This window comes from Anticarsia gemmatalis, chromosome 22, assembly GCF_050436995.1.
Source record: "Anticarsia gemmatalis isolate Benzon Research Colony breed Stoneville strain chromosome 22, ilAntGemm2 primary, whole genome shotgun sequence".
NCBI lineage: Eukaryota > Metazoa > Arthropoda > Insecta > Lepidoptera > Erebidae > Anticarsia > Anticarsia gemmatalis.
This window is the reverse complement of record NC_134766.1, coordinates 10149681-10174282: the sequence shown is the minus strand read 5'-3', so window position 1 is coordinate 10174282 and position 24602 is coordinate 10149681. Positions and strand designations below refer to the sequence as shown.

General features: G+C 48.3%; 2 protein-coding genes across 24 annotated transcripts; one reads left to right on the top strand and one right to left on the bottom strand.

Annotated features, from left to right (window-relative positions):
- Positions 1-5221: 5221 nt before the first annotated feature.
- Positions 5222-18721, bottom strand: LOC142982720 (gamma-aminobutyric acid receptor subunit beta-like). Of its 15 annotated transcripts, XM_076129383.1 has the most exons (11): positions 18556-18716; positions 18271-18374; positions 17339-17406; positions 16887-17054; positions 8480-8706; positions 8301-8383; positions 6794-6931; positions 6384-6668; positions 6118-6305; positions 5923-6033; positions 5222-5831 (listed from the first exon to the last, which is right to left on the bottom strand). In XM_076129383.1, the coding sequence occupies exons 1-11, from the start codon at positions 18639-18641 to the stop codon at positions 5667-5669; spliced, it is 1623 nt and encodes a 540-aa protein (XP_075985498.1). In that variant the 5' UTR covers positions 18642-18716; the 3' UTR covers positions 5222-5666. The 15 variants fall into 15 exon arrangements, with proteins under 15 accessions (XP_075985498.1, XP_075985496.1, XP_075985508.1 ...); XM_076129381.1 differs by lacking the exon at positions 6794-6931 and adding an exon at positions 7131-7268 and having other exon boundaries at positions 5923-6305; positions 18556-18721; XM_076129393.1 differs by lacking the exons at positions 6794-6931; positions 17339-17406 and adding an exon at positions 7131-7268 and having other exon boundaries at positions 16987-17054; positions 18556-18718.
- Positions 18722-19006: 285 nt separating this feature from the next.
- On the top strand, positions 19007-24602 carry LOC142982718 (influenza virus NS1A-binding protein homolog). 9 transcript variants are annotated; one of them, XM_076129371.1, is made up of 5 exons: positions 19007-20194; positions 20354-20422; positions 21688-22423; positions 22500-22764; positions 22848-24602. In XM_076129371.1, exons 3-5 carry the CDS (start codon positions 21733-21735, stop codon positions 24091-24093), a joined length of 2202 nt encoding a protein of 733 aa, XP_075985486.1. In that variant the 5' UTR covers positions 19007-20194; positions 20354-20422; positions 21688-21732; the 3' UTR covers positions 24094-24602. The 9 variants fall into 9 exon arrangements, with proteins under 9 accessions (XP_075985486.1, XP_075985485.1, XP_075985493.1 ...); XM_076129370.1 differs by having other exon boundaries at positions 20348-20422; XM_076129378.1 differs by having other exon boundaries at positions 19010-20194; positions 21756-22423; positions 22848-24059.

Genomic DNA, 24602 nt, shown 5'->3' with positions numbered 1-24602 from the left:
TCATAATATCATTTCAGGGAGATGTTATAAGATTTCAGGAAGTTATTATGTAATTTCAGGGAGTCATAATATCATTTCAGGGAGATGTTATAAGGTTTCAGGAAGTTATTATGTAATTTCAGGGAGTCATAATATCATTTCAGGGAGATGGTATAAGGTTTCAGGAAGTTGTTATGTAATTTCAGGGAGTCATAATATCATTTCAGGGAGATGGTATAAGACTTCAGGGAGTCATAATATCATTTCAGGGAGATGTTATAAGGTTTCAGGAAGTTGTTATGTAATTTCAGGGAGTCATAATATCATTTCAGGGACATGGTATAAGGTTTCAGGAAGTTATTATGTAATTTCAGGGAGTCATAATATCATTTCAGGGAGATGTTATAAGGTTTCAGGAAGTTATTATGTAATTTCAGGGAGTCATAATATCATTTCAGGGAGATGGTATAAGGTTTCAGGAAGTTATTATGTAATTTCAGGGAGTCATAATATCATTTCAGGGAGATGTTATAAGGTTTCAGGAAGTTATTATGTAATTTCAGGGAGTCATAATATCATTTCAGGGAGATGTTATAAGGTTTCAGGAAGTTGTTATGTAATTTCAGGGAGTCATAATATCATTTCAGGGAGATGGTATAAGACTTCAGGGAGTCATACTATCGTTTCAGTAGATGGTATAAGACTTCAGGGAGTCATAATATCATTTCAGGGAGATGTTATAAGATTTCAGGGAGTCATAATATCATTTCAGGGAGATGTTATAAGGTTTCAGGAAGTTATTATGTAATTTCAGGGAGTCATAATATCATTTCAGGGAGATGGTGTAAGGTTTCAGGAAGTTATTATGTAATTTCAGGGAGTCATAATATCATTTCAGGGACATGGTATAAGGTTTCAGGAAGTTATTATGTAATTTCAGGGAGTCATAATATCATTTCAGGGAGATGGTATAAGACTTCAGGGAGTCATAATATCATTTCAGGGAGATGTTATAAGGTTTCAGGAAGTTATTATGTAATTTCAGGGAGTCATAATATCATTTCAGGGAGATGGTGTAAGGTTTCAGGAAGTTATTATGTAATTTCAGGGAGTCATAATATCATTTCAGGGAGATGTTATAAGGTTTCAGGAAGTTATTATGTAATTTCAGGGAGTCATAATATCATTTCAGGGAGATGGTGTAAGGTTTCAGGAAGTTATTATGTAATTTCAGGGAGTCATAATATCATTTCAGGGAGATGTTATAAGGTTTCAGGAAGTTGTTATGTAATTTCAGGGAGTCATAATATCATTTCAGGGAGATGGTATAAGACTTCAGGGAGTCATAATATCATTTCAGGGAGATGTTATAAGGTTTCAGGAAGTTGTTATGTAATTTCAGGGAGTCATAATATCATTTCAGGGACATGGTATAAGGTTTCAGGAAGTTATTATGTAATTTCAGGGAGTCATAATATCATTTCAGGGAGATGTTATAAGGTTTCAGGAAGTTATTATGTAATTTCAGGGAGTCATAATATCATTTCAGGGAGATGGTGTAAGGTTTCAGGAAGTTATTATGTAATTTCAGGGAGTCATAATATCATTTCAGGGAGATGTTATAAGGTTTCAGGAAGTTATTATGTAATTTCAGGGAGTCATAATATCATTTCAGGGAGATGGTATAAGGTTTCAGGAAGTTATTATGTAATATCAGGGAGTCATAATATCATTTCAGGGAGATGGTATAAGACTTCAGGGAGTCATAATATCATTTCAGGGAGATGGTATAAGGTTTCAGGAAGTTATTATGTAATTTCAGGGAGTCATAATATCATTTCAGGGAGATGTTATAAGGTTTCAGGAAGTTATTATGTAATTTCAGGGAGTCATAATATCATTTCAGGGAGATGTTATAAGGTTTCAGGAAGTTGTTATGTAATTTCAGGGAGTCATAATATCATTTCAGGGAGATGGTATAAGGTTTCAGGAAGTTATTATGTAATTTCAGGGAGTCATAATATCATTTCAGGGAGATGTTATAAGGTTTCAGGAAGTTATTATGTAATTTCAGGGAGTCATAATATCATTTCAGGGAGATGTTATAAGGTTTCAGGAAGTTATTATGTAATTTCAGGGAGTCATAATATCATTTCAGGGACATGGTATAAGGTTTCAGGAAGTTATTATGTAATTTCAGGGAGTCATAATATCATTTCAGGGACATGGTATAAGGTTTCAGGAAGTTATTATGTAATTTCAGGGAGTCATAATATCATTTCAGGGAGATGTTATAAGGTTTCAGGAAGTTATTATGTAATTTCAGGGAGTCATAATATCATTTCAGGGACATGGTATAAGGTTTCAGGAAGTTATTATGTAATTTCAGGGAGTCATAATATCATTTCAGGGAGATGGTATAAGACTTCAGGGAGTCATAATATCATTTCAGGGAGATGTTATAAGATTTCAGGAAGTTATTATGTAATTTCAGGGAGTCATAATATCATTTCAGGGAGATGGTATAAGACTTCAGGGAGTCATAATATCATTTCAGGGAGATGTTATAAGGTTTCAGGAAGTTGTTATGTAATTTCAGGGAGTCATAATATCATTTCAGGGAGATGGTATAAGGTTTCAGGAAGTTATTATGTAATTTCAGGGAGTCATAATATCATTTCAGGGAGATGTTATAAGGTTTCAGGAAGTTATTATGTAATTTCAGGGAGTCATAATATCATTTCAGGGAGATGTTATAAGGTTTCAGGAAGTTGTTATGTAATATCAGGGAGTCATAATATCATTTCAGGGAGATGGTATAAGACTTCAGGGAGTCATAATATCATTTCAGGGAGATGGTATAAGGTTTCAGGAAGTTATTATGTAATTTCAGGGAGTCATAATATCATTTCAGGGAGATGTTATAAGGTTTCAGGAAGTTATTATGTAATTTCAGGGAGTCATAATATCATTTCAGGGAGATGTTATAAGGTTTCAGGAAGTTGTTATGTAATTTCAGGGAGTCATAATATCATTTCAGGGAGATGGTATAAGGTTTCAGGAAGTTATTATGTAATTTCAGGGAGTCATAATATCATTTCAGGGAGATGTTATAAGGTTTCAGGAAGTTATTATGTAATTTCAGGGAGTCATAATATCATTTCAGGGAGATGTTATAAGGTTTCAGGAAGTTATTATGTAATTTCAGGGAGTCATAATATCATTTCAGGGACATGGTATAAGGTTTCAGGAAGTTATTATGTAATTTCAGGGAGTCATAATATCATTTCAGGGACATGGTATAAGGTTTCAGGAAGTTATTATGTAATTTCAGGGAGTCATAATATCATTTCAGGGACATGGTATAAGGTTTCAGGAAGTTATTATGTAATTTCAGGGAGTCATAATATCATTTCAGGGAGATGGTATAAGACTTCAGGGAGTCATAATATCATTTCAGGGAGATGTTATAAGGTTTCAGGAAGTTGTTATGTAATTTCAGGGAGTCATAATATCATTTCAGGGAGATGGTATAAGACTTCAGGGAGTCATACTATCGTTTCAGTAGATGGTATAAGACTTCAGGGAGTCATAATATCATTTCAGGGAGATGTTATAAGATTTCAGGAAGTTATTATGTAATTTCAGGGAGTCATAATATCATTTCAGGGAGATGGTATAAGACTTCAGGGAGTCATAATATCATTTCAGGGAGATGTTATAAGGTTTCAGGAAGTTGTTATGTAATTTCAGGGAGTCATAATATCATTTCAGGGAGATGGTATAAGGTTTCAGGAAGTTATTATGTAATTTCAGGGAGTCATAATATCATTTCAGGGAGATGTTATAAGGTTTCAGGAAGTTATTATGTAATTTCAGGGAGTCATAATATCATTTCAGGGAGATGTTATAAGGTTTCAGGAAGTTATTATGTAATTTCAGGGAGTCATAATATCATTTCAGGGAGATGTTATAAGGTTTCAGGAAGTTATTATGTAATTTCAGGGAGTCATAATATCATTTCAGGGAGATGGTATAAGGTTTCAGGAAGTTATTATGTAAGTAATATCAGGGAGTCATAATATCATTTTAGGGAGATGAAATAAAATATCAGGGAGATGTTTTAAGATTTCAATGAGAAGTTATAATATTTAATTAAGTTATTATGTAATTTTTAAATATGCTCTTTTCGTTCATTTCATTTATTTCATTCATTTCATTAGCTTAATTTACGATGTACTTTCATCCAGAGGGAAATTAGATAAATTCTTACTCAATTTGAATGAACGAAGTTATGATTTTGATATTTCGTTTGTCGTGCGAGGAAGTCTTCGTTTGGTCATTTGTATACCTACGGCTTACGACGACGACAAATACGACGACATCTCATCTCGCGTAGGGAGAGATACATTCGTGTCATGTTAGGCGTCCGGCAGCTAGTCTGCAGTACTGCTCCAGCAGCAGTAGTGGCAGTCGTGGGGGAAGGAGGCGATGGGTAAAATAAAAACAGCTTGTCAGTTATAAGTCTTTATTACAAGACAAACGTATCGCATGTAAATGCAAAAGTCTCGTAACGTGCCGTACCGTGCTTACCTATCCGGTATATTACTTACTTGCGTATCACTTACTTCACAATACTTAACAGATTCGTTCTACGCAATAAATCTATCCCAATATCGACTTAAATTAGATTCCTCATGTCGAGAGTAGTCTGACGTCACAAAACTAAACATGTGTGGCGCGGGCCGCTCTGTGTGAGACACCGCGCCGGCCGCTGAGCCAGCGAGCGCCAGCAGCCGGCGACAGAGTCCGTCCGTCGTCCGGCGTTCATCGTTCTTGTCCTTAACTACGTATACGTCCTTAGCTTAGTTCAGTGAGCGCTCGAGTTTATACACTTACAGTAGCGAGTCTTCCTCTCGACGCTTCGTTTTTATAATGATACTATCTATTTCATAGATATTTACATCTGGTGAGATTACTTACCTACTTAAAATTAAAAATGGAATTTATAATTGAGCAAATTGCTTCACATCGACCGCTGCGGTTGCACATAACACACTATACACGAAATGTATCGACTCATGACTGGGAGACCGTAAGACGTAGAGCCGCGCTGTACGTCAATGTACGTGTGATGCGCCTCAACTCGAAGCTCAGATCTTAACAATTTAGTTTTTCTACTTAGTTTTGCAAGTTCAATGTTTAGAGAAGTCGACAAGTGTTCAGTAGTGAGCTGTCGGTGACGGCGAGTGTCGCCGCAGCGAGCGGCAGACGGACGGACGGGTGCGGCCGGCCCGCGCTCACACATCGTATTACAATACAAATAACTGTACAAGATTTCGTTCCACTATCTACCGAGTATTTAGTCGTTCACGTGAACAGATCGTCAGTAAAGTCTACGAGGGTCGTGACGCTAGCGTTCTGCTAATTCGATATTTATATTACACGACGTCATTATGTAGTTATGTACACGAGTCTACGAGTAGAGCACCGAGCCGGGAGCCGCCGGGTGCCGGGTGCGACGTGCCGAGTGAGAGCGACGCGCGGACGCGACTGTGTCGAGTGCGTCGAGTGCGTCGAGTGCGCGGAGGTGTGTCGAGGTGTCGATGTGTCGTACTTATGTACCGGTGTGTGTGTGTATATATATTTATGTATATATGTAAGTATGTACAGCGCGCGAGGAGCCACTACTTGTTCTCCTCGAGCAGCACCAAGTCGTCGGCGACCACGTCGGACACGTGCAGGTACACGATCCAGTACATCAGGTTGAAGCACACGAAGCACACCGGGAACACGATGCGCGAGTACTTGTCGATGTCCGACGGCGTCATGCCCAGGAACTTGCCGATATCCTGGAAGCGATCGGAAACAATCATTCGCGAGGAGCGTGTCGCGGTCGGGACTAGCGGGCAGTAGTCGCGAGTGAGCAGTGAGGGTAGTCACCTTGCCGCCGGCGAGCGCGGACAGCGGCGGCACGGGGTTCTCCTCGATGGTGCTCTCGAGCGTGCCGCCCTTGGAGTGCGCCTTGGGGTCGCGCACCTTGTAGCGCACCTCCTGCAAGTGGCGCGCACAGCGGTCAGCGTGCGGCGCGTGGTGCGGGGGGGCGTGGGGCGGAGGGGGCGGCGCGGCGCCACTCACCGAGTGGCGGCCGGGCGCGGGCGCGGCGCGGCCCAGGCTGCCTCCCTGGCGGCCGCCCAGCGCGTGCGCCTCCCACGCCCCCCCGCACTCCGCCGGCAGCTTCTTCTCGGACATGATCTTCTGTATCGCGACGAATCTCTGCTTCCGCATCTGTATGCGCTTCGACATGTAGCCCACCGTGGCGTACTCTGAAAGCATGGAGCGGCGGGTCAGCGGGGCCGGCGGGTCGAGGGGAAGCGGGGCGGGGGGCCACGGCGCTCACTCACCGAGCAGGCTGGTGAACACCATCACGAAGCAGGTGCCCAGGTACACGTCGATGGACTTGACGTACGATATCTTGGGCAGCGCCGCGTTAGTGGAAGACATGAGCGTGGTCATGGTGAGCACCGTGGTCACGCCGAGCTGCACGCGCGCCGGCGTCGCGTTGCGGTTCAGCCAGAACGACACCCAGGAGATGATGACGATCAGCCCGGACGGTATGTAGATCTGGATCAAGTAGTAACCCATCGAGCGCACGAACTGGATCTCGCACGCCAAGCGCGAGTAGTTGCCTGCGATCATTATACCAGCGGTGAACGTGCCGTCTCACGCGTTACTGCACTTATGAGACGAATCAGTATAGAAGATACGTTAAATGTCAGCCGATATCAATCAGAAAGGAGTGGATAGCTCAAACCTGTAGTGAGTGATATTTCCATGGCGCGTTGGCGATGTCCTAGCACCTTGAACTGCGGCAGCGACACCTCGTTGGAGACGCCCACCGAGTTGGGCCCCTCGTTCCACTTGTAGCGGATGTCGCGCATGGTGTAGCCGACTGCGGCGCAGAGAACACGGTCGGTAGGGGGCGGGGGGGCGGCGGCGCCGCTGTCGTGTCGCGGGCGAGTTGCGGGCGGGTTGCGGGCGAGTTGCGGTCGTGTTGCGGGCGCGTCGCGGGCGGGGCGCGGGCGGGCGGACGCGGGCGCGGCGGGGCGTGCGGCGGGCGGTCGCGGCGCTACTACTGCGGCGATCATTACCTGTGGTGAGCGCGACGACGGTGGCGCGCTGCCGGTGGCCGAGCACTCGGAACTGCGGCAGCTGCACCTCGCTGCTCATGCCGACGCTCGATGCGCCGTCTTTCCAAACGTACAGTATGTCGGTCATCGTGTATCCGACTCCGGGGACATGCCAAACACAAAACGCTATCACTCGCGCCACGAAGCGTCGCGCCGAAGCGCGCCGTGACGAGCCGGCCGACGATGATAGAAAAATATAATCGTAACTACAGTGCGCGACTATGTGTATGGTGGTGAGGGTTGCGGTCAACAAGTGGTACACAAGCGCATGCACTCGGTGCTGTCGATGCTGTCGACGGGATGGCAATGATGGCAATGGTGGCATGGGGCGCAAGAGGCGCAAGCGTGCGGGTGCGAGGGACGACAGTACGGACAGTACATGTAATGTACGTGCATGTATGTGGTACAGCGTGCGGGTGGTGAGGGGTGAGGGGGTGTCGCGGTGCCCCGTCGCGCCCGCGGCGGCGACGTCTCAGTGTCCGGCGTGCGCTGGCGGCGCTCGGCCGCGCGGGTGCTGTATGCGGCGGTCGCGACGACTGTCGGTGCGAGTGGCGCGCGACACGACAGCGGAAGCCTGGGTGCCCGGCCTCGTGTGCACACACACACGGCTCGACGTTGCTCCGTGAACACAACACACACACATACACCGACATCGGTGCCTTTAGTTAAACGTATGTTACTATTTTTCTATCATCTGTGAGACGTAAGCTTTGTACGGTTCTTAAAGTATCCGTCAACACTTTACTTAATAAGTGACAAAAATAAGTAACATTCAAAAGTTCTCGTCGCCGTCGTCTCACCCTTTACGATCTGGCTCGAGACAGATTAGGTAAGTAATATTTAACAATAGCAGCTCGAGTAGGTAATCGTAGTGCCTACTCGCAGGAACAAATAATCAAAAAAAACAATTTCTGCGCAGTGAGAACGTGGAAGTCACGTCAGTCCTCGTCAGTTGTCAGGTCATGGTGTGTCTGTTGGTCGTAGTCGGTAGTGGTCGATAGTGGTCGGTAGTGGTCGATAGTGGTCGATAATGGTCGGTAGTGGTCGGTAGTGGTCGGTAGTGGTCGGTAGTGGTCGGTAGTGGTCGGTAGCGGTCGGCACTCGAGGTGCGAGTTGCATGTGCACACTTACAGCTCTCGATCTCGATGTGGCACAGCTGGCGGTCCATGGGGAAGTACTGCAGGTTCATGGGGCACGACGCGGTGATGGTGAGCCTGTAACACGCACGCAGTGCACAGTGACAGTACAGTGACAGTGCGACTTGCACAGAGTGTAGGTACCCAACAGACGGAGGGGAGACGGCGGCTCACCTGATGCTGCGCGTGATGGAGCCGGAGTGGTGGATGCGGATGAACTCGTTGCTGGTGGTGGCCGTGTGGAAGTAGGACTGCTTCTCGTTCACGAAGAACGTGTCGGGCACCCAGATGTTACGGATAAATTCTGAGCCGACCGAAAGAGTCTCCACGCCCGCACGCTTCTTGTATGCGAGTCGTGGGTCCGTCCAAAACTGTCTGAAGTAAAAATCCAACGTGAAGTCCTGAGGGAACAGACATGGCACGTTGTAGTGTGGCGCCGGGAGCGTGCGACTGACACGGGACTGACAGTACACACACGTTGTACAATGTACGGACACAGACGGTAAGAGATACAAGATAGCCGCGCAGTGCACGCCGTGCTCGCCGTGCTCGCGTCCACTCAGTGGGAACGGTTCAGGTGCAGGGTACGTTACGGACAGATCAGACAGACGGACTAGTCTAAGTAACACTGTACAACATCGAATACACAGAACAGAGCGTCAAGCGTCAGTTAGACATACTAAAAGTGAAAAGTGCACGCCGAATAGACTGGCTTTACAGTTTACAGTGTAAGTAGATAATACAAGTTTACGGATAGACACAACACATAGAGTAACACATTCTGGACCGCAACACGCGACTAACGACTAACAACGACACCGGCACACCGCGCTCCAAATAAAGAAGCACTTTCGCGGCGCTGTGTCATTGTAAATCTCACTTTATTATTTAATCCCACAAACACCCACACATACCAGCCCAGTTTGGCGGTATTATTATTCAAAATTTTATGCAATGTATTACTCCGGCTAAATAAGGTGCCTATGTAAATCTTGGCCGGTCGTAAACCCATTAACTTAAGTATTTTTTTATTTAAATATAGGCCATTGTCATAGTTTAGTAGGTAGCCATGTATTACAGTGAGCCAGTTAAAATGGAAGCAGGCAGTCACGAACAGGCGATTAAGTGGTTCGGGAGTCACGCGCGACGCCGAGCGACGCAGCGCGACGCAACACGCAACACGACGTTACAGTGTTGCGACTGCAGCGAGCAGAGTCCACTGATCGGTCAGAATGAGCTAGCGTGTCTGTGTGTGTTTGTGTGTGTGACTTGTCTATACAGTCGGTAGAGTGTTGCGTAGAGACAAGGACACGTGGTGGGGGAAGTACGGCAGGTACAGTAGGTGGTACAGGTGGTACAGGTGGTACAGGTGGTACAGATACTACAGTGCTAGACAGAGTGCGAGCGCGCGTCATCAGAGCGCGTCGGGCGGGAGTGCGCGAGGCGGGGCGAGCCGCAGCGGCGACGTCGCGCCGCGCTCGCGCCGGCCGCTCACCGCTCACATTCAACACAACCAAGGCAACACGATATACATCATTATATACGGACACTTCACTTACTATACAGAGTACAGACAGAAGAAAAGAGAAACTAATACAACTTCATAGTACTAAGTAATCGCGGGTGAACTAGAACTGTCGACACCCGCTGACTACCGACCTGACAGCTGCCACTTCGAATACTTTACTACGAGCTACGATACGAACGATGCTATCGCGCGACAGGCTTTACACTATTATATTATCGAGTGTCTGGCCCACGTCGTCGTCCCTACAATAAAGTAGATCGCGTCGTCTCTTCGAGTCGCTTCGAGTCGCGTCGCGTCGCGTCCGCGGCTAGAGTAGCCGACTAGGTAAATCATTGCAAATGAAACAAGTGTTAGAGTGCAGTAGGTATTGATCCACGGATGGCAAAAATAAACTATTCCGTGTGGCGGCACTCGGCGTGACTCGGCGGCAGCGCCCGGCCCCGGCCGCCCCGGGCACTCTCCACACGCCACCTCCGCGATATATCTAACAAGTACTCGCGTCACGGTCATTAACTGAAACTTATACCAATATAAGTGCAACGTATAAACCTACAATAGTGACTTTACTTTTACTCAAAGAACTCTGTAGTTTCTAAAATATTACAAAACTTTGTGCTAACGAATTTCTAAAAAGTGTACAAAATCCAAACACTCAACGCGCGAAGTGACCGGCTGACCAATAGGAACGCTCACGCACACACTCGTACGTGTCAACGACCGTGAGTCATCGGTGCACCTGCATCGATAAATCATAAAATAAAATAAATAAAAAATAATTCTACATTTTTGGACTGAGAATTAGCTTGGCAATTTGGAACCTTATACTACTGGTGTTGGAGCTTGTTTTTCATCATGGCTAACAATTGTGGAGCATGCTTATCTAATATCAATAATTTCTCAGCTTTTATGAAATGCTATAAATGTTGCGCTAAATACCATTTGCTATGTGTTAATACGAATGAAGATAAATACAAGTCGTTTTCTGATGAGTACTTGATGAGTTGGCTATGTCCTAACTGCTTATGCAAAGAGCCCAAGAGCGACACTACTAACACCCCTATCCACACAGTAAGCTCCGAAAAACCCGGCCTAAAAACTAGATCTTCTAGTAGAAAAGCGCTCGAAGCAACTTCGACCCTCAACACTCAAGACATTTCTCTGTCGCAAATGAACATCAACCTCACCTCCTTGATCACTGAAATACGCTTCCTGAGAGAGGAGGTATCCGACGTAAAAAGCTTGGTAAACACAATTTCTTCCGAGCTAACGGCCGTCACAACCAGAGTAGACACCCTCGAAAGCAGAATGACTCGCAATGAAGAGAAAACGTTGTCCTTGGAAGCCAATCAATCCAACACTAACACCGACGAGCTTAAGACCACACTCAACTCTCTGCAGGAGCTAGTCCACGCTCAGGCCCAAGCGGCGCTACGTAATGAAGTCGAACTCATCGGTATCAACGAAAACGTCAACGAAAACCTCACTCATATAGTGCAGCTCACGGGGGCAAAGGTCGGCGTTAAGCTAACTCACGACGACATCGACTGGGTGAAACGCCCGGGAAACCGTCCGGACAACAACAAGAAATCCCACGACGGCAACCTACCACGACCTGTAATTGTGAGATTTACGCGTAGTGCCAAACGTGACGAGTTTCTCAAGTCTGCCAAAACAAGGAAAGACCTTATCTCATCCGACATCGAGGTTCAGGGGCCCAAAAGGAGACTTTTCATAAACGAACACCTTACTAAGTTCAACAGGCAGTTATTTCGAGCTGCACGAGTGTGCGCAAAGGAAGCTAATTTTAAATATTGCTGGATCAAACATGGTAACATATACGTGCGTCAATTGGAAGGGAGGGCCGCTATCACAATCAGGAATCTTTCGGACCTGGAGCATTACTTTAACACTCCGGGCGCCAGTCATCCACAAGGGAAACCCGCCTTCGCCACGCTGTCACCGCGGAGAGATGACAACCATGACAGTCGCCCCGCCTAGTGATACCAAGGTGAACTTTAAATGTAAAAATAATAATTACTCCCTTTTCCAAATACTTTACTTGCTGTGCAATTTTAATTTTATTTTAACTCAAACTATTTTTAGAAAATATCATAACTTAGTCATATATTATAACCTTAACTTAGTTTTAAAAACCATTTATTTTTTAGCTTGTCACGAATTATCACATAAAATTGATTCGATATTTCTGTGTGTAAATGGAATATCAATAAATAATTTTAAACACCAAATCTATTGTATTGCAATAACTTGTATGATAGCTTTGTGTAAGACAACTTTTTCTATATACAATATGTTAATCGTAAGCTACATAACTATAATACAACTCCGTCCATTGACTCTCCCTCTGAACTCCTATACTAAACAATATACACAATCAATCACACACAAACTACCACTACATCGGTCTGATCCAAATCTACATACACTGCCAAGCATACTCACAACACTCACCACACTCACAACACACATCAGTCACTACAAACACACACACATCACATCCATCTTAAAGTTTAAACACCTAATTTTACATGATAGATCTCTGAGTCCGAGTGACGTACAGTATCATAATTTATTGTTTTTGTTAATTTATTTACTCTGGATAACCTAGAACTTTTTGAAAATATCGAGCAATCTCTCACTGTCAATTGTCACTCGCTAGACGACTTAGAGACTTGTAAAAACTATCTATCAGTTCCCATCTTTAAGATCCTGACACTTAACATCCGAAGCATTCAACACAACTTCGACAGCTTAGTACTAGCTCTCAAACGCATGGATGTTGACTTTGACGTAATCGTACTTACAGAGTGTTGGCTGCACGAACATTCCATAATAAGACTCCTAGACGGATACAATGAGTATCATACAACCAAATTTATTAATAAAGCAGGTGGTGTTGTTGTTTATATTAAGGAAACACTTGACGCAACTGCTACAGTGTCCGAGCCCGAGATACGAGATGCAAACTCTCTCTTAATTAACATTGGCTCTATCAACGTTATAGGAATATATAGATCTCCCTCGTTTACTAGATTACATAACTTTTTGTGCACTTTGGACGAGAATCTTAGTAAATTTACATCGAACTCCACTGTTATAATAACTGGCGACCTGAACATTGATCTTCTTACGGAAAATCCCAACGGAGACAACGAAGAATATCAATGCTTGATGGCCCAACACGGTCTCCTACCTACGATCACAGTGCCGACACGAGGTAGCTCTTGTCTAGACCACGCATTTGTTCGGTGCAAGGGAACTGTAGTCGGTGTGGTCGCTAAATGTGCCATCTCCGACCACGATGCTGTTATGGTAGGTCTTAACACCACCGACAAGGCCATAACACACAAAAATAGGACATCACTTGTAAAAACCGATCTTGAACAGCTGAAAAACGACTTAGATAATATCAACTGGTCCCCTGTTTCCTCCTGCGAAAATGTAGATGACGCGTTAAACAACTTTAACAACATACTTAACTCGGCAATATCCAAAAACTCAAAAACTATTATCTGTGGCCGCAAAAATAACATTATGAAACCGTGGATTACCCCAGGACTTTTAAAATGTATGCGGTTTCGTGACAAACTGCATTTGCAGGTAAAAAGGAACCCTGACAACGAGATTTTTAAGGTATCCTATATAAGATATAGAAATTTTTTCTCTGAACTACTTCGTAAAGTTAAAAACAACTACAACAGTAAAATGCTGCAAGACAATCAGAACAACCCCAAAAAACTCTGGGAATCCATCAAGAATATCACTCATATGTCACGTAAAAAAAGTCACTCACATGAACTCCTAAACACTCAAAACACTATTCAAAATTCTCTTAACTACTGTAACAATCACTTTGCAACCGTTGGAAAGAATCTCTCAAACACAATCCTCAAAAGATTAAACACTACCGAAGAAGCGCTCGCTGCCAGGGTTGACAAGAGTATAAATGTTAAAGAGTCCATGTTCTTTGCGCCAACAGATGCTAACGAAATCGGATCTATTATAAGCAATCTCAAAAATGACAGTGCCCCGGGACCGGATGGTTACAATGTTCGTCTCATCAAATATATAAAACTTTCAATTCTAGACCCTCTCACATTCATCTTCAACTTAAGCATGACCACCGGAGTTTTTCCAGAAAAATGGAAATTAGCATCCGTTACACCCATTCATAAAGCTGGCCCTAAGGACTGTCCTGACAATTATAGACCTATTTCTTTGCTGAACACACTCTCTAAAATTCTTGAGAAAGTAATTAATAGACGCGTCATAGACTACTTAGAAAACAAATCGCTACTATCCGATAGACAGTACGGGTTTCGCCGGGGTAGAAGCACAGAACACGCCGTGGAGCTACTCACTAATATTGTGTCCGGACATGTAGACAACGGTCGTCGTTGCCTAGGTATTTTTATAGACCTTGCCAAAGCATTCGATACAGTCTCAAGCTCAATCCTTCTCAGCAAAATGGAGTCAATAGGATTTCGGGGGATACCACTTAGTTGGTTTCAAAGTTATCTCACTAATCGAAGGCAGTGTGTAAGGATAAATAATAACTTTAGTGAAGAACAAAACGTATGTTTCGGAGTGCCACAAGGTAGTATTTTAGGGCCAACCCTTTTCACCATTTACATGGATGGCATCCTTAAAACCTCTATCAATAACGCTGATTTAATTTGTTACGCTGACGACACGGCCATCATATTTAATGGCTCAACCTGGGATGATGTCTACTCCAAAGCACGACTGGGTATGCACAAGGTAGCTACTTGGCTTGACTCAAACCTACTTACATTAAATATTAAAAAAACGAAATATATCATCTTTCGCAAAACCCTAGCCACCAAATTACCGGGTCTTACTGTAAAATTACATACAGAGGCATGCACAGCTCACGTTTCAGTTAGGCTAACGTGTTCATGCGAGGAGATAGAAAGAGTTGACAGTATTAAATACCTGGGTGTAATTATTGACCAACATCTCTCATTTAAACAACACATAGAAGGGTTAACCAAACGCGTTAGGAAAATAATATATGTGATGAAATTGCTGAGAGAATGCTCATCTCTGCAAACAATTAAATTAGTGTACATAGCTCTCTGTCAGTCAATTTTGTCATATTGCATAGGAGTCTGGGGTGGAGCAGCCAAATCATTCATGCTACCCCTAGAAAGGGCCCAGCGCGTAGTTTTGAAAGTAATGCATCATAAACCCTACCAGTACCCCACCCATCATCTCTACATCGAAGCTGATATCCTAAGCGTACGCAAATTATATATATTCAAAGTTTCATGTCAAACACACCTAAAGTTATTGACAAGGCTCATAGACTTCACGCCAAACAGTCGCACAAACAAAATACCACCAGTTCCCGTACTCTCCTCTTTCGCACAAAGGTTACCAAACTTTCTCCACATACATGTATATAACAAACAGAAAACGAAATTCAACATTCATAATTTTGAAAGACCTAAAGCAAAAAAGGAACTTAAAGCCAACCTACTACAAACATCGTACGATGACGCGGAAGATTTTGTAACTGTAATTAAATAGAGCACACGAACATGCACACACACACGCACACACACACACACACACACACGCACACACGCACACACACACACACACACATACACACACACACACACACACACACACACACACACACCCACACACACACACACACACACACACACACACACACACACACACACTCACACACACACACACACACGCACACACAAGCACGCACACACACACACACACACACACAAACATATACACACACACACAGTGTATTAATAATGTATACTATACTTACCTTGACGAAATACTTGCTGTAACGTTTTATTTTGTTTATTCTTAAGTTTACATAACATACTTATGATAATGATTTTTATTTTATTTTGTCAGTTTATTTGTGTACAGGTGCCCAAGATACAGGCCTAGCCTAGTTTGGGACCTATTGTTAATCTTATGTAACTTTGTACTTTTTCTGGAAATAAAACTTTTATCTTTTTTTATCTTTTTAACTAACAACTCGCCTTACTCGCGTTACTCGCGTTACTACTGACACTACTGACACTACTCGTATCACGTTTGTATCTTCTACTAATGTGCCATGATGCACTGCATACTGCTGGGAAAATGCGACCTGCTTTTATCCAACTTTAGCTCAGCTTATGGGAAAGGTTTAATAAAAAGGAAGACGTCTAGATATATTATATGTGAGTATAGTCAGAGAATTAGAGAGAAGTTGAGATATAAAATAATATAAGCAACCGAAACATTGAAAGGCACGAAGCAACCATCGATCTCTCGAAGCTCAGCTCTATTCACTAGAATTTGAGTCACTTCTTATTTGATACCTAGTCGAGATAGTTCCGACAGAAAACTGCAGCTCATGACTGATCACGCTTTACAGCACGTGAGACATGGACAATGAAGCACCGAGCTGGATTTAGGGTAACAGTGTGTTCCAGGGTGCCGTGTACGTCCTATGAAGGCCACTGAGAGAACTTGCTATCTTCCATGCAACAAAATTCATATCGATTTTAACCGATCGGATGTTTTGAACGCTATCTGTATTAGAATTGTTAAGTTATATAGGTACGTGAAGGCACTAGACCGGTATTGCCAAAATTATAGCCTGCGTGCAGCCGTATAGTGTACGAATCTTATCACATTAAATTTCTTTGTTCATTTTCGTAGATTGTATTCAATACAGGCTATGATCAACATGAGAATATCGAAACGAGAGCGACGAAACTAGGCGGTTATAATATGATTGGTGCGTGTGTGACCGTCGCGCGTCGTTGGCGGAACATGGTCGTAACAGAGTCGTTTGTCATAGCCCGAGCGCCGAGCGTACGGCGGAGTGTGCGGCGGAGTGTACGCAGTGTACGGGCTACACGCGAGTCTGTGTGGTCGAAGTGGCAGCCGACGGCGAGAGAGTGCTCCAGTCACACAATAGTAATGGCACAGTCAAGACGAGCGTTACCAGTCATCGACAAGATCACTATGAAACATAACGAGAAAGCGAACAGCGATCAGATCCATGAAACGCGGACATGCTCGCAGCCTCGAGTCTGGGGCTGCTCGGGCGCGCGTGCGAGCTGACTGGGGCGAGTACCATGAGCACTTCCGACACGGAGCTGATAGAGAGCACATACATGGTGACGCCCACCTCCACCGGCGGACCTGCAAGCAAGCCCCCACATGTAGTATGAGCGGCGCGACCGGCGCGACCGCGGCGGCGCGGGTGATGTCGCGTGCGACACGTGCGACACGTGCGACACATGCGACACATGCGACACATGCGTCACTGTACGACTGTCGGGTACTGTCGGTACTGTCTGTTACATGTACGGTGGGTGCGGTGCGTGTGCGCCGCGCGCCGCGCCACTGCCGCGCCGCCGCCGGCAGCGCGCCAGTGGCGCGGCGCGGCGCGACACCTCAACATTACGTTACTGCTAGGTAGCTACCATTTGCACTTCGGACAGAGAGCTGATGGACAGCACGTACATGGTAACGCCCACTTCCACTGGCGGTCCTGGAAACGACACAACATACAGAACACGACTACGAATCGCATCCATATTCACCAGCTTGCGCCGCGGCGCAGCCGGCCAGTGCACGCAACATCACCATCGGCGTCAGCGCCCCACACTAGCACCTCCCCACGCTCACTACAAACCAGACGCTCACCACTCTCACTTCCACACACCACACTCTGCAGTCACGCAGCACTCACTCACTAGCAGCTCACTCAGCAGATAGAGTATCTGCGCTAACGCTCCTCGCACACACTTACTGCCACACACAACCCTAAAGATCAAATAATGCTCGCCAAATATAATATAATATAATAATATGTATGTATGTAATTATGTGTTATTAATGATGCACACATTTACATCGCTCTTTGATATGGTGCCGTGCCTTGAGGGCAGACGAAAATACATCATAAATACAAATAGATAATTCATTAACTTCTAACTTATTGAACGTTATTAAAATCGCTTTATTTAGGTACTCAGTGTTTGAGCTCTAAATAGGTACTTACTTACTCTATATCTATTAAGTCAGTGCTTGAACTCGAATCAATCGAGTCGTTTGACGTTATTACAAATGATGCGCGAGCTCACAGCATAATAAAGTAAGCTCGAGCAGAAACGACGAGCATTAGAGTCTTAGGTTGTGTTAACATCGGCCGATGGTGATTTTTAATGCACTGCGTAGTATACAATGTACAAAATGAATGTAATGGAGGTGCGTGAGTTCGACACCACGGTTCGGTGTAGCGATACTGGCGATACTAGCGATCGCAATCGCGACAGGTCGATCTGATGCGTGCAAACGGTAGGATGGTGACGACATAGAGGTTCATTGAAACGATGGAATATGACTCACTCACCTCCATAGTTCGGTCTCACTCTTTTGTCATAGCTTATGCTGAAGGAGTCCAAAATAGACGATATATTGACGTCCCCGAACATGCTCCCGCCGCCGCCGCCACCGCTGCCACAGGAGGAAAACAACACACCTCAGAGAACAGAGAACAGAGCACACAGAGCAGACAGAGCGACAGAGTCCGCCGAGCCACCAGCGACGACGCCGTGCTCGGAGCGAGGGCGCGCCGCGCCGAGCCCCGGGCGCCGCGGCCGGCGGGGCTCGGCGCGGCGCGGCCCGCAGTACTCACGCGACTCGGTCGGCGTGCGGCAACAGTGCGGCGGCGAGCGCGAGCAGCAGCGGCGTGCGGCGGGCGCGCGGCCGGAGCGCGCTCATGGCGCTCGTGTGGAGTGCGGGCGGCGGACGAGCGCGGCGCACTGCCGCCCTCCGCCGCGCCACGCCCGCCCCGGCCCGCCCCGCGCGCCCCCGGCCGACCCCGCGCACCCCCGCGCCGCCGCGATCGATCGCGCCGCCGCCCCGCGCCACACACGCGGCCACCGTGATGCCGTCACGGCCGCTCGTCACTCTCGTCACTGCTGCACCGAAAAGACCACTAAAACCGCATCTGCTCGGTAGCTATTTATTTATCGACCCTCTTATTAATGTGATTAATCGATTCTCTTCAGTTTCCTAGAAAATGACAGACGATAATTCGGTGTCACAGACGTTTCTCTGTCCTGATTTAACAGCTGCTGCTATTAAGTGTTGTGGAGGCACACGACACGGAGGCACGTCTCTGCTGGACGTGCTCGCTCTGACTGTTCTCCGCGAGTTAAACATTAAGGCAGGTCGCAGCCTTGTGAATAATTATTACAAAGAAACCTTAAATAGACAAAGTTTACGAACATTGATACAAAAACCTTCTAAAGTTCGTGCCCTATAAAGTGATTCGCCATAAGTATTTCAAATTTTGAGCAATATATTGTCATCAATCACTATTTTTGTTCACCCGCTCTAGAAAATAATCAGTTAATTAAAAAATCAAAGTATCATAAATATCATTATAATTATAATCTCCGAAAAGGCAAGTCCCAATTTAAGTCGAATGATATGAACGCGACACTAGATAATAATATATCATTTGGACATCCGCCTGCCTATCACCAGTAACACCCTGTATAATATGATCGTAACTCGTGAACAGTGAAAAGACGTCAGAAATCGGTCTCAATCTTGTCGTGGACTAGGTGACACCTATTTTGTAACATACGTTCTACATAATTCAGCATAGCTACATCTACGGAGCATTGTCATTTCGGGAACATTTGGTTTTAAAAGTAGTAACAGCTGGTATTGTTAGCACAAAATAAGGGACGGGGGGGGGGGGGGATCGGTGAGGATAAAGCTGATGATGTTTTCGGAAGCGAGGGTATCTGAAATAATACATTAATGCTTTATCAGGGAGCAATTTAAAATTGACTAAGATGCTTTATTTAGTGTGATGCAGAGAAAAAAACCCACAACCAAGACGAGAAAAAAACACGTTTTAAATATCTTAGGATTGTTGAACAATAGAATATAATAACGCTGGCGACAGCTTCCACCGAAATATCCTATAAATAGAGTAACAAAAAATACGTGTTTATTAAACTGGCCACACTCGAGATTGCTTGGTTTACGTCACATCCTCACGTCAGGCGTTTAATCAAAGGTAGCTGTCAGAGTGACATTTGTCAAACAATTACAAAATAAAAACAGTGTGCGGGCGGGGGCAGATCAGTTGGTGCCGTGTAGTAGCCATTGAGTCGATCGTCGCGTGGCCAGTGACCGGTGCGAGTGGGCCCGTGCGGAATGTCAGTTGTGGAGTAGTCGGTGCGGAGGGTTTACAACGACGACTACGAGTGGGCCGCGAGCAGCGAGCTCGCACGCAGCGGCGCGGGGCGCATCAGGTGGGTTTGTTTACGTCCGCGGCGCCGCCATGTGACCGTCGTCAACTGCGCCGCGGCCTTCGCTCCGGCGCTGCACGGCCGGCCACGTGCTCACCAGTGTAATCCAGTTAGTCACAGTTAGCGGTGGTAGTGACGGAGCGCCTTGTGCCGCAGGTGCAGTGAGCAGCCGCCGAGCCGACGAGCGAGAGCCCGACATGAAGCCGCACGACGACTATAGGAACGGCGATGGTGAGCCACAACACTCCGCACGACCCGCACCCGCGGCTATAACTTAGTGTTCGACCTTGAGGTCGCTCATCGCTGAGCGACGTTGATAGACGTTGATATACGTCGATCGACGCGCGTCAATACGACACCGTCATTACATTTTCTCAATGACAGGTATTACATCGGCTCGACATGACTGTGTCATTTCGTTTGAGCGTGATATCAGGCTCGGGTGGCGCGCCTCGGCCTCTTCGCCGCAGTAGTCCACACAGCTTTTGTATTGAACCTGTGCACCACAATAACATTATGTGCTTATCCTAATTGAATTAGTGTGAGGTGATGAATGTGTATGTGTTGTAGTTGCCACTGTACATGACACAGAGTTGTGATGTCAGTGATGAGAGGCACACAGTGTGGAGCAGTGGTGAGTGTGCTGTGATCTGGTTGAAGCCAGTCACATATTTGGTGGTTCAATGCGGAACCAATTGAAGTAATTGACAATGACACATGCTCTATTGGGAGTTATTGGAGCTCATTAGATGTGGAGCGGGGCTCAGTGATACATAGGTACAAGCATACATCACAATGTCCACTGTGAGTTGTGAGTTGAGAGTGAGGGCTAGAAAGTGAAACCAATGCTCACTTGATGTTTCACTATACTCACATAGTATAACGTTGTACACTCAAGTGTGTGTGTGTATTAATGTTTGATTGATGCCGTCTACTGTGTGTGTGTGTGTGTGTGTGTGCTTGTTATGACTAACAAGTTATTTGCATGGTGATTAGATAGGTACTTACAGTTAATTAATTAACTAATAGCTCTGAGACTACTTGTAATGTTTGCATCAAATAATAGATTGATGTTATTGAGCTGTCTGAATAAATGTCTTGAGTGAGATAGTATCTTACAGGTAATTCTGATATGAGTTGTTTGTTACTTTTAAGGAAACTTGTAAATTGAGGAAATAACAAACTAACAGTACACATACTATAGGTTTATTTCACTTGATGTGACATACAATTACACACATTAACAAACATTAACATTTTTCAATATGCATTAGTTTCATTTTACATCATATGAGTGTATATCAAGATATAATTACAATGATAATGAAAATGTTCCACTGCTCACTGAGCCGACGACTGATAGTGACTTGCACTACCATGTTTATCTCAGATAATAATATACATACACAATACACTTCTCCAATATTAATACACTATAAGTACGATAGTCATTGTCATCTCACGAAACTGATAAGTAACGGATGTCACACCTGTAGGTATTAATGTGCCACGGATGAACGTGGCGGGTGTGGGTGTGGAGCATGAGCGTGGTGTGCGTGTGCAGGCGGCGACGCCGAGGACAGCGAGGGCGAGGAGGCGCTGGCGCTGGAGCTCGAGCTGTCGCTGAGCGACGACGCGGCGCCGGCGCGCGTGCTGGCCGCGCTCAACGCGCTGCGCAAGTCGCGCCAGCACTACGACACCGTGCTGGTGGCGGGCGGCGCCGAGGTGCCCGCGCACCGCGCCGTGCTGGCGGCCGCCTCGCCCTACCTGCTGGAGGCGCTGGCGCCGCCCGCCGCCGCCGCGCCGCCCGCCTACCGCGTGGACGACGTGGACGCCGACGCGCTGCGCGACCTCGTGGAGTACGCCTACACGGGCCGCCTGCGCGTGCGCGAGCCCGCGGCGGCGCGGCGCCTGTACCGCGCGGCGTGGCGCCTGCGCCTCGAGCCCGTGCGCGCGCACCTCGCCGAGCGCCTGCTGCGCCGCGTGGCGCCGCCCGACGCGCTGGAGCTGCGCGCGCTGCCCGACCTGGCGCCGCCGCAGCTGGCGGCGCTCGACGCCTACATCGCGCGCCACTTCACCGACATCTGCGCCAGCGGCGCGCTGGCCGCGCTGCCGCTGCTGCGCATCGAGATGCTGCGCGAGAGCAGCGCCGAGGGCGGCGAGGAGACGGCGCTCGCGGTCGCCGACGCCGCGCTCGTCTGGCTCCGCGACCAGAACGCCGTGGACGTCGACGTGAGTGTCTCCTTCTATCTGTAGAATTTTGATCGCTTCGACGAACTCGTATCTCACGAAACGGCGTTTCGTCCAGTTGGACGAGCTGTGCCAGCGCGTCCACCTGCTGTACGTGGACTCGACGGGCGCGCTGCGCGACTGCGGCGAGCTGCCGGCGGCGCGCGGCGACGCGCCCGAACTGCAGGAGTACCGGCGCGAGGCGGCGCAGCGCGGCCGCAACCAGCGCCGCGCCGCGCCCGAGCCCGACGTGCCCGCGCGCGCCCTGCCGCCGCTGCCGCTGCAGCTCGGGGCGCGCGCGCCTCGCGGCGACTGCGCCGTACTCGCCGCGCAACGCGTGGAAGGTGAGCGATCGCTCCTCGGCGGTTTCCGTTCCGCCCGATTCGAGTATAAACATTCTCTAATAGTCCCGTTCGCCGCGCAATAGGAAGCGCTCGCGCCACTCGCGCGCTGCTGTCGCTGCGCGGGCGCCTGGCGGCGGCGCGCGTGTGCTGGCGCGACGTGGCGGCGGGCGGCGGCATGGCGCGCGGCGGCGTGCTGGGCGCGGGCGCCGAGCCGGCCGAGAGCGAGCGGCGCGCGCGCCTGGCGCACGGCCGCTGCGCGCACGGCACGGCGGCGCTGGCGGGCGCGCTGCTGGTGTGCGGCGGCTACGACCGCGCGCGCGTGCTGCGCGGCGCCGAGCTGTACTCGCCCGCCACCAACGAGTGGACGGCGCTGCCCGACATGCGCGGGGCGCGCGCGCGCTTCCCGGTGGCGCGCCTCGGCGACGACGTGTACGCGCTCGGCGGCAGCGACGGCCACGCCGAGCTCGACTCGGTGGACGTGTTCGGCGGCGGCGCGTGGCGCGCGGCCCCGCGCCTGCCGCTGGCGCTGTCGCACGCCGCCGCCGCCGTGGACGAGGAGCGGCGCGAGCTGTACCTGATCGGCGGCTGGGCGGGCGGCCTGAGCCTGAAGCGCGTGCTGCGATTCTCGGCCGAGGCGGGCGCGTGGAGCGAGGCGCCGCCGCTGGGCGCGGGCCGCTCGCAGTGCGGCGCCGCGCACTGGGCGGGCGCGCTGTGGGCGCTGGGCGGCTGCGACGCGTGGCACTGCCTGGCCGGCACGGAGACGCTGCGCCTGGGCGAGGCGGGCGCGGGCTGGGCGCCGGGCCCCGCGCTGCCCACGGCGCGGCGCTCGGTGGGCGCGGCCGTGTGGCGCGGCCAGCTGGTGGCGGCGGGCGGCTCGGACGGCGCGGCGTCGCTGCGGCGCACGGAGTGGCTGGCGGCGGGCGCGGGCGCGTGGCGCGCCGGGCCCGCGCTGCGGCGGCCGCGCGCCGCTCTCGGGCTGGTGGCGCTGGACGACGTGCTGTACGCGGTGGGCGGCTTCGACGGCAAGGAGTTCCTGGCGTGCGTGGAGTGCCTGTACGAGCCGGACGGCGAGTGGACCACGCTGTGCGCGCCGCCCGCGCCCCACGCGCCGCTGCCCGCCGCCGCCGAGCGCGAGGAGCAGTGACGGCGGCGCGGGGCGGGCGCCACGTGCCCCACGTGTCCCACGCGTCCGACGTGTCCCACGCGCGTGTGGACGCGTCGCACGCGGCGGGCGCGCGGCGGCGGCGGGCGGCGCTAGCGCGGGCGGCGGCGTCAGACTCGCCCGCGCTGGGTGTACGTCGCAGGGAGCGGCCGAGTTCTATTGCTTAGCGATATAATGTATTGTAAGGATGCCTCGCGCCGCCGGCCCGTGTCGCGCCGCTCTCACAAACCTGTAGTCCGAGTTATGCTAGGAGTCGTGCGTTATATGGCGGGATCGTTCTTCACTGAGGGCGCGCTTTCCCGTCGGTGGTATTATTGTTACATTCCTATTTTGTAAGATATTTTCTATGGAGCGTAGGGCGTGGTTCGTGTAATGTCGTATAGAGATAGTTCTTCGTTGTAAGATGATGTAATTATATAAAGTGTAAATGTTAGGCGCGTGGCCGCGACATTGTATACTAAACTAACGGTTATAATGCATTTTATTTGAGTTCGGTGGCCCCGCGCCGCGTCACTGCGCTGCGCTGTGCTGCGCAGTGTTGCACAGCGCAGTGCTGCGCTGCGCTGCGCGGGGTCGCAGGCTCGTTGTGATAAGGCGTGGGTGTCGCGGCGGAGTGGTGGCAGCACTTCGCCGCGCGACCTACTTTGTTTAAATTAAATAAATCGTATGTACACAC